General features: G+C 36.7%; 2 protein-coding genes and 1 long non-coding RNA gene across 4 annotated transcripts in view; 2 read left to right on the top strand and 1 right to left on the bottom strand.

Annotated features, from left to right (window-relative positions):
- Positions 1-6,466, top strand: part of slc39a6 (solute carrier family 39 member 6) — a 25,096-nt gene extending 18,630 nt beyond the window's left edge. Inside the window, exons 5-11 of the mRNA XM_083525794.1 lie at positions 299-468; positions 573-758; positions 1,033-1,120; positions 1,265-1,597; positions 4,494-4,574; positions 4,736-4,926; positions 5,795-6,466. Coding sequence (XP_083381920.1) covers positions 299-468; positions 573-758; positions 1,033-1,120; positions 1,265-1,597; positions 4,494-4,574; positions 4,736-4,926; positions 5,795-5,947 — 1,202 coding nt within the window. The 3' untranslated portion in view covers positions 5,948-6,466. The remainder of the gene's footprint in view (positions 1-298; positions 469-572; positions 759-1,032; positions 1,121-1,264; positions 1,598-4,493; positions 4,575-4,735; positions 4,927-5,794) is intronic.
- On the bottom strand, positions 3,462-4,575 carry LOC310717779. Of its 2 annotated transcripts, XR_014530902.1 has the most exons (5): positions 4,461-4,575; positions 4,401-4,416; positions 4,069-4,363; positions 4,009-4,024; positions 3,462-3,968 (listed from the first exon to the last, which is right to left on the bottom strand). It is a non-coding gene; the product is annotated as an uncharacterized lncRNA (long non-coding RNA). The 2 variants fall into 2 exon arrangements; XR_014530903.1 differs by having other exon boundaries at positions 4,069-4,487.
- Positions 6,467-8,368: 1,902 nt separating the features above from the next.
- Positions 8,369-10,000, top strand: part of gtpbp4 (GTP binding protein 4) — a 15,488-nt gene continuing 13,856 nt past the window's right edge. Inside the window, exon 1 of the mRNA XM_083525759.1 lies at positions 8,369-8,526. Within this exon, the coding sequence (XP_083381885.1) occupies positions 8,479-8,526 (48 nt within the window). The 5' untranslated portion in view covers positions 8,369-8,478. The remainder of the gene's footprint in view (positions 8,527-10,000) is intronic.

The following is a 10,000-nucleotide window of genomic DNA, read 5'->3' as shown; positions in this document are numbered from 1 at the left end:
TTATTGCTGCTAAATTTTTGCTGCTTCTACAAGCTATTGATTCATACGCTGCACATAGTTTTTTACACATTTCAGCTTGATTTTTGTAAATAATCTAATGATAAATAATGACGTGGTTGGTAAATAATGACATGGTGTAACCAGAGGTTGTTTTTAACTGATAAAGACAAGATTATTTTCATGTCCTGATACATAAAGAATTCAGAGGGTAAACGTTATCTTTCACATGATTGTATTGGTATAAAAAGTGTTTTTTAAATAATTATATTTCCTAATAAAACGTGTCTGTCTGTTACAGCTTGGATTGGAGGTTTTCTTTCTATTACAATAATCAGTTTGCTGGCTCTGGTTGGTGGTGTGCTAATACCACTCATCAACAAAGTCTGTTTTAACTTCCTGCTCAGCTTCTTGGTTGCCCTTGCAGTAGGTACACTCAGTGGAGATGCCCTGCTGCATCTTATCCCACATGTAAGTTCAGACATGGATTTGTTAATTTGTGTGTTCTGAGCTATATCTAAATGCATATCAAAATCAGTTTAAGTACCTGTTTAACTGTTTTATTTGTCGGTCAGTCCCAGGGTCACCATAAGCACCATCATGCTGCCAGTGAGAGCTTGGAACATGGTCTCAGTGGAGACAGTGAAGATTCTCTTAAGCCTGTTTGGACAGGATTGACTGCATTGGGTGGAGTCTACATTATGTTTCTCATAGAACACTTTTTGACCCTTGCAAAAATGTTCAAAGACAAAAAACAAAAGGTTAGACACAAACAGAAGTGAGGCTTTGACAGAGACATGCACACAAAATAGTTAAATGATAAGTCAACAGCCTTTTCACAATTATTTGGATAGGTGTTACATCTGACCTTAACTGTGGCATGGTTGTTAGTACTAGAAAGGCTACATGCAGTATTAACTACTATGTATATACTGCTTATCTTTCTTTCAATCTGCCCCAATATATATACATATACATTGTAGTGTTAAAATACTTCTATGTATATATATTAGTATGGCTTAAATGTGTGTGCAGGTGCAGAAGAGAGCAGACTTGGCTGTTGAAGTTTCAGATTTTCAGACTGTGTCAGTAATGGCAGACCCTAAAGTCAAACCACTGGATGGTAAGCTTGTGACTATTTAATGCAATATATTTGCCTTTGACAACCATGTTTCAATATGTTGTGAAAAACCCATGGCACTTGGTGGATAATGAAGACATATATTGTTCTTTTTGTTTTTATTTTCTCTTATTTTCTCCACATTAGACTCTGAGGTCAATGGCAGGCATGCATGGGGTCTGCCTGAAGAGGAAGAAGTGATGTTATCTCAGGTTTACACTGATGAAGAATGTGAGAACAAGTGCCACTCCCACTTTCACGATACTGTTGGCCAGTCAGACGAGCAGCATCACCATCACCACAACTACCACCATATTCTGCATCACCACCACTCTCAAAACCATCATCCCCACACTCACACACACAGACATACAAACTCTTATTCTGTCCAGCATTTTGAAAATGCTGGTGTTGCTACCCTTGCCTGGATGGTCATTATGGGGGATGGCCTGCACAACTTCAGTGATGGCCTGGCTATAGGTAAATCACACACTCATGATTGGATATATGTTGTGTAAAAACAGCCCACTGATAAAGGGCCAATTAGTTATTAATGCAAACTTGCAGCACTGATGTTGATCAACTTCTATCTATCTATCTATCTATCTATCTATCTATCTATCTATCTATCTATCTATCTATCTATCTATCTATCTATCTATCTATCTATCTATCTATCTATCTATCTATCTATCTATCTATCTATCTATCTATCTATCTATCTATCTATCTATCTATCTATCTATCTATCTACGAGGCGGTATCAAAAAGTTTCGAGACTAGTTTTGTAACACGCCAACAGATGGCAGCACAAGGCTGCACCCACTGTCACATGGAGCACTGTAAAAATACATTGTCCTCAAGTTATGGATTAGCGTGATGGCAAGGTAACATAGCCACTTGCCATATGGCAGCAGAACAAAGTATAGATCAACCGGCGGCAGGAAAAATTGTGCGTTCCAAGTCATTCAAGGCATTAGAGCATTTTATATTAAATGCATGGAAATGGGAGCATTTTATAATAAAATGACTGTAAAACCTGCAAATTATGCAAAGCGGAGCTTGTGTGAGATGGAAGTACAATAGTGATGCACCAGCACGGATGAGAAGAAACAGCACGGTGAGCAGAAACTATATAATCCTCATCATGTGAAAACGGTACAGTTTAATGAAGTGATATTGTGTAAACTGTTTGGTTGTAACTTCGGGAAAGTCGCACTGGATCACGAGCATCAGGTTGTGCAATCAGCTCGCTCGCAACATCGTGATAGATTCAATTAAACCGGTGCGAACAAACACTAAATCGAAAAGCAGCAAATAACGAGTGAATTTGTTAAAGGAGAAATCCCCCAATCACTCCTCAACAAGCAGCCACTATAAGCTTTACAATGTCTTAATTAAAGATAGTTAAACTCAATATGTGGCTTTTGCATTTTTTAAGTACACTTTTATATATAAATACCCTGAATTAGTTTTTATATAGTTATAATTAGCAAAACATCTTAGCAATTATTGATTAGATTTTTACTTACCGTTGTGGTTTTCTGCAAATGCTTAAGCATTTGTACACCAATATGTATTTTTTCCTTTTTTTTTTCTTTTTCAGTCTTTTATTTTATTTATTTATTTTTTTTATATATAGCATTTGTCTACTACAACAGTTAACTTGTGTTTTTAAACGTGATTTACTGCAGTTTTACTCCTTTCAAATGCTTGTTTTCAATGTTTGTATATTTAATTAATGAATATATAATTTTATCATACAAAAGTAAATTAATTATATATTCTAGGTGCTAATATCTTCACAACTGAACAAAAATTGTCAAAATGTATTATATTTTATATTATTTTTTTTAAGCATGGTTGTCAACTTGCCATTTGCAAAATACAATAAAAACGTTTACACACATTACTATAAGCTTTAAAATGTCCAAATGAAAGATAGTTAAACTCAATATGTGGCTTCTGCTTATTTTAAGTACACTTTTTATACATAAATACCCTGAATTAGGTTTTAATATAGTTATATATATTTTATCCGATTAATTGAGTATAAAAAGAAAGAAAGAAAGAAAGAAAGAAAGAAAGAAAGAAAGAAAGAAAGTAAGAGAAAAAACATCGGATTAATCGATTATCAGAATAATTGTTAGTTGCAGCCCTAGTCAAAGTACATCGGGAGCTGTCAACTGGTGCTATTCTGACCAGTGCGTTACAACATCTGTGATTTCATCATGGATGTCAAGTTAGAACAAAGAGCTAACATAAAATTATGCATGATACTGAGCACACAGGCATTTGACAAGATTCTGCAAGTTTACGGCAATGCTGCAATGAGACGTTCAAGAGTGGAGGAACATCACTGGAAGTTGAAAACAGCTCCGGAAGACCTTCAATGAGCTCAACCCGCGAAAATGTAGAAACCATTTGCCAACTTGTGCATGATAAACATCTGAGAACAATCCATAACATTACTGCCATTGTCGGTGTGTCACATGGAACAGTCCAGACAATCCACCCATATGATTTGAACATGGCTGTGTTGCTGAACCAGGAGCAGAAGAAACACCACATTGAAGTCTGCCAAGAACAGTGGAAGAGCCCATCATGTCCATGAAAGAAAAAGCCACAGCTTGACCAAGTGCATGATCGTCTTTTTCTAAATCCATGGCATTGTGGATTGAGATTCCGTCCCCAGGGGACAGACCGTCAATAGCGAGTTCTACTGTCAGGTTTTATGACGTCTGCGGGAGGACATCCAGGGAAAGTGACCGGATCTGTCTGAGCTAGACTCAAAACTTTTTGATACCGCCTCATATCTACCTACTTATTTATTACCTATCTACTTATTTACCTACTTATCTACCTACCTACTTATTTATCTACTTATCTACCTACCTACTTATTTATCTACTTATCTACCTACCTACTTATTTATCTACTTATCTACCTACCTACTTATTTATCTACTTATCTACCTACCTACTTATTTATCTACTTATCTACCTACCTACTTATTTATCTACTTATCTACCTACCTACTTATTTATCTACTTATCTACCTACCTACTTATTTATCTACTTATCTACCTACCTACTTATTTACCTACTTATCTACCTACCTACTTATTTATCTACTTATCTACCTACCTACTTATTTATCTACTTATCTACCTACCTACTTATTTATCTACTTATCTACCTACCTACTTATTTATCTACTTATCTACCTACCTACTTATTTATCTACTTATCTACCTACCTACTTATTTATCTACTTATCTACCTACCTACTTATTTATCTACTTATCTACCTACCTACTTATTTATCTACTTATCTACCTACCGACTTATCTATCTATTTATTTATCTATTTTAGGAGCAGCCTTTACAAAAGGTTTGTCTAGTGGACTCAGCACTTCAGTTGCTGTGTTCTGCCATGAGCTTCCTCATGAGCTGGGTAAGTGCGTAACCACCAACTCAACATTGTGCAGGTTTTAGCACATGATGTTTCTTTTGCATTGGTATGCTATGCATATGTTTGCAGTTTTTAAGTTAATTTTGCTGCTTCTTTGCTTTGCCTTGACTAAGCTGGAGTTTTTGTAATTTTTTATCCTTTAGGAGATTTTGCAGTCCTGCTAAAGGCTGGAATGTCTGTGAAACAGGCAATTCTTTACAATTTGCTCTCAGCAATGATGGGCTACTTGGGAATGGTGACAGGGATTCTGATTGGTCACTATGCTGAGAATGTGGCCATGTGGATCTTTGCTCTCACAGCTGGACTCTTCATGTATGTTGCACTGGTGGACATGGTGAGTAACATTTTATAGATGCGCAACATCCATGCATGTAAGCCTATTTATATCATGTCAGTATTGTAAGACACCAAAATATTTCTGTAATTCCGAAGTTGGAGAATTTATTTGTTTTTTACATGGGCTTAGTTGGACCAAACCTCCTGGAGTTGTTTTTCTATTAGTTGTTATTCTGTATCTATTAAACATTTAATAAATAATACAATTATTCAAATCTTTACATTATTTTACTGTTAATACATTTTAACATTTTTGTCATCATTTATTGATTACTTCAGCACATTGGAACATACCCTTTATGAATAAAGTATTGGGACATCAGACATTTCTTGCTTTTGTGTGTGCTTTTTCTCCAAAATATTACCACAAGGTTTGAGGCACACAATTGTATAGGATGTCATTGGATGTGGTAGCACTATATTGTTCTTTAATTTGAACTAGGAGACCCAAATCTGTCCCAGCATAACAATGCCCATGTGCTTAAGTGAGCTCCATAGAGATATGGGTTGAAGTGAAATATTTTGAATAGTGCTGTAAAGCTCAACCCTATTAAATCCAATTCTATTTTTGGGGTTAATTGGAATGCTGACTGCTCCCCAGGCCTCCGCACCCTTCATTAGTACGTGACTCTACTGCAGCCCTTGTGGTTGAATGAGCACAAATCTCCACAACCACACTCCAGAATCTAGTGGAACATCTTTCCAGTCGAGTGGAGGTTATTGTAAATGTGGAATGGGATGTTTAAAAAGCACACATGAAACTTTTGGTCAGGTGTCCACAAAGTCTTGTTCATATAGGGTATGTCTACTTTAAATGTCAAACTTTCCTTAATTTTAAAAAATATATATTATATGTATTTGTTTAGGTTCCTGAGATGCTACATAATGATGCTGGTGAAACAGGCTTCAGTCATTATGGATTCTTTGTCCTGCAAAATGTTGGGATCCTGCTTGGTTTCGGCATCATGCTCATCATCGCTATATTTGAACACAAGATTAAACTTGTTATTGGATTCTAATCTCAACCTCACTGCCCCAGTTAACACCTTGTTCATGGCCCATAGTCAAATCTAATTCATTAACCTGTTTTAATATACAAATATAAATAAAATATAATACAAATACAGGTCCTGCAAAAATAAATAAAAATGTTGAATTTTGGAGCAGATGTTACATTATAGTCAAAGTTCTACTGTCTCATTAGAATATTAATTTTATAGTGTTACTCTGTATAAACCAGTAGTGTCACTGTTTTATGTTTTTTGTCTGCGTGGACAGCTGAGAGAATGCTTATGCAGAAATAACGCTAATTGTTACATTACAGTCATGTTTATAATGGGGTTTATCAATCAGTGCAACATTTCACAAAAAAATTAGTTATTTATGGTATTGTATAACCTGTAAAAGTATTATTGAGCATTTTATATGCTATTAGAATGTGCACAAGTGTAACTGCTTTGAGTATTTTCTTGTCACATTCTGTTTCAGTTAAGTTTTGTTATAAAGACTGTGTGGAAAAAATAAAACAGGTAGATGTATTTGACTGTTTTTTTCTGTTGTAGCAGGTGCAGTGGGTAGGATTGTTAGGCAGTTTTGCATGTTCTCCCTGCATCCACATAAATTTACTGGATGTTCACTTTTACCCTACTTGCTAAAAACATGCCATTTTTCAGATTGTATTCTAATCTATATAAAAAATCATATCTTGGATATAGTTTCTTGGTTAGGAATGGCACAGCCAGACCACAGACCTGAATCTTATATAAAATTTGTAAAGGAACAGTGAAGAGAAGTAAACAATACACAGATGTCCTGGTAATTTGGCAGATGAGTTGCAAAATATTGGTCAAGATGTGCCTAGCAAACCCTTATCCTAATACCAATTGGTACTTAACTAAATAAAACTATATTGCCGAAAGTGTTCACTTGTCTGCCGTCGCATGCAAATGAACGATTTGGATTCTTAATCCAAATCGTTGAATATTATGTTGGCTCACACTTTGCAGCTCAAACTCTTCTGGGAAGGCTGTCCACAATGTTAGGAGTGTGCTACTGGGAATTTTTGACCATCCTTCCAAAGTGCATTTGTGATGTTGGACGAGAAGGCTTGGACCGCAGTCTCCGCTCTAATTCATCCCAATGGTGTTCTATCAGGTTGAGGTCTCTGTGCAGGCCAGTCAGGTTCTTCCACATCAAACTCTCTCATCCATGTCTTTATGGACCTTGGTCATGTTAGAACAGGAATGGGCCGTCCCCAAACTGTTCCCACAAAGTTGGGAGCATGAAATTGTCCAAAATGTCTTGGTATGCTTAAGCATTAAGAGGTCATTTCACTGGAAATAAGGGGCTGAGCCCAACTCCTGAAAAACAACCCCACATCATAACCCCCACTCCACCAAACTTTTCGCTTGGTACGATGCATTCAGACAAGTACCATTCTCCTAGCAACCGTCAAAACCAGACTCGTCCATCGGATTGCCAGATTTGTTACACCAGAGAACGCGTCTCCACTGCTCTAGAGTCCAGTGGAGTCCAGTGTTTTACACCACTGCATCCGATGCATTGCATTGCACTTGGTGATGTGAGGCTTGGATGCAGCTGCTCGACCATGAAAACACATTCCATGAAGCTCTATACACACTGTTAGTGACACTCTAAGTTTGCAGGTCTGTAGCTATTGACTCTGCAGAAAGTTAGTGACCTCTTTGCTCTATTTGTCTCAGCATCCGCTGACCTGCTCTGTGATTTTACGTGGCCTGACACTTCGTTGCTGAGTTTCTGTCGTTCCCAATCACTTCCTCTTTGTTATAATACTACTAACAGTTGACTGTGGAATATTCAGTATGGAGGGAAATTTTACTGGACTTATTGCACAGGTGGCATCCTGTCATGGTGGTACTGAGTTCCTGAGAGCAACCCGTTCATTTACAAATGTTTGTAGAAGCAGTCTGCATTTGATTGATTTTATACACCTCCAACCATGGAAGTTATTGGAACACCTGAATTAAATGATTTGGATGGGTGAGTGTATACTTCTGCCAATATAGTGTACACCAGTGGTATGAACATTTATGCACTTATTTTATTCCAAGTTATATTTTTCCTCTGAAATTTAGCAGTTTGGTTTTCAATAGAATTTTACAGATTGTAAAAATATGGACATGTTTATATTGACTGATACGTGGATATATGATTGATAATCGTTTCATATTTAAAATCACAATCTGTTTTTTTTTTATAGGGTGTGTAGATGTTTTATATCCATTATATACACCGCTTGAGGTGGTCACGTGATTTAATGAATGTACTCGATAATGAGAACTGCCCCAATCAAGTCTCTCATGTAGCAGCAGTCCGACCCAGTCAGTAAACCCATATTCCATGAAATACTTCAATATTAAATGAAAAAGACAGAGGTGTTTACGGCGTGGCCGTAAGGGGGCAGTGTGACAGAAGTGGGGCGTGATGGGTCGCTCTTGCTGAGTCGCCTCGGTGGCTGGATTCGGTCTTTTCCGGTGCTGTAAACCCTGGCAGCACGTGCGTTACCGTCATGGCACTCTATAACTTTAAAAAGATTATGGTGGTCCCCACTGCAAAGGTACAGTTTATCTAAATTTTTTAAACGTTAGGTAGATAGTTATTTATTTGGCGTTATTGGTCTTATTGTAAACGGGTCCGGTTTCGACGCGTGTCAGCAAGTTAGCAGGCTGAATTTAGCACAGGGAGCTAACGTTAATTACAGCGAAATGATTTATGGCAACGTTTTGTTAAAAGGTTTTATTATTTATAAGTATAATCAAAAGTATAATTATTGTGGTTTTAAAAAAAATCGTTCACATTTATTTTTAGTGGAAAATTCGAAAATGCGTTACTTTTGAAAAGATTTAAAGACTTAAAAGTGCTTCGGCTCAGTAAAGTAAAATGTATATACTTTAGCGTATTTGTGCTTTGGAAAGTGTATTATAAGTGTATTTACTCCGTGTAAGTGGTTCTGTAACGCGTGGGTACAAGCTGAAATAGGTCTTAAAGGCTACATCAGATTTCTTTCAGCAATGTGGTTTTTTTGGGTTAAAAAAAAAAAAAAAAAAAACTCCCGGCGTTCTAAATCTCCACGCATTCGCAAAACTTTTATGACCCCACATTTCAGCAACAATTTTATTAAATGCTCTCAAGGGACAATATTTTAGAAATGAAACTTGGATATAGTTAAGAATAGTGTTTATGCAGTTGTGTAGCAGTACAGATTTACTGTCGTCTAAAAATGAGCGAACATGCAGCGATTATTGTCAAAATAGCTGGCAACAAAAGTGAGTACACTCTAAGTGAGCAAAGTGTTAATATTTTATTAGACACATGGTGCTTCTCCTTGATGATGCCCTACAAGTGCTCAATAGGGTTCAGGTCTGAAGACATACTTTTCCACTCCATCACCTTCAGCTTCCTCAGCAACGCAGTTATCATCCTAGTGGTGTGTTTGGGCTCATTAATATGTTGGAATACTGCTGTTTGGCCCAGTTTCTGAAGGGAGGGCAGAATGTCACTGTACATGTTGGAATCCATGTTTCCTTCATTAAACCGCAGCTCCCCAGTACTACCACCATCATACTTGACTGTAGTCCACACAATTTTCTTGGTACTCTTTACCAGGGCATTGCCACATATGCTGGACACCATCTGTGCCAAACAAGTTTATCTTAATCTCATCAGACCACAGGACATGGTTCCAGTAATTGATGCTCTTGGACATGTTGACATCAGCAAACTATTTGCAGGATTTCTTCTGAGCTGGCTTCAGAAGAGGTTTACTTTGTGTGTGTAAATGTGTATGTGTGTGTATAAGTTCTGGTACTTAGTAAATAAAAAAAAAATATATATATTAGGGGTGTAGCGGTACACAAAAGTCACGATTCGGCACGGTTGGGGAAAGATGCAAAACAAAATTGCTTGTCGTTTTTTTATTAACGCAGTTAATAATTAACATTTTCAAAAACATCTGCAGTTTACATTTTTTAATAAAATGCCTACTTGTTTAAATAATATCATATTTTATCATTTCTTTAAAATAAAATTTT

Source organism: Silurus aristotelis, assembly GCF_946808225.1.
Source record: "Silurus aristotelis genome assembly, chromosome: 22".
NCBI lineage: Eukaryota > Metazoa > Chordata > Actinopteri > Siluriformes > Siluridae > Silurus > Silurus aristotelis.
The sequence above is the reverse complement of the archived record's forward strand: the minus strand, read 5'-3'. Positions and strand labels throughout refer to the sequence as shown.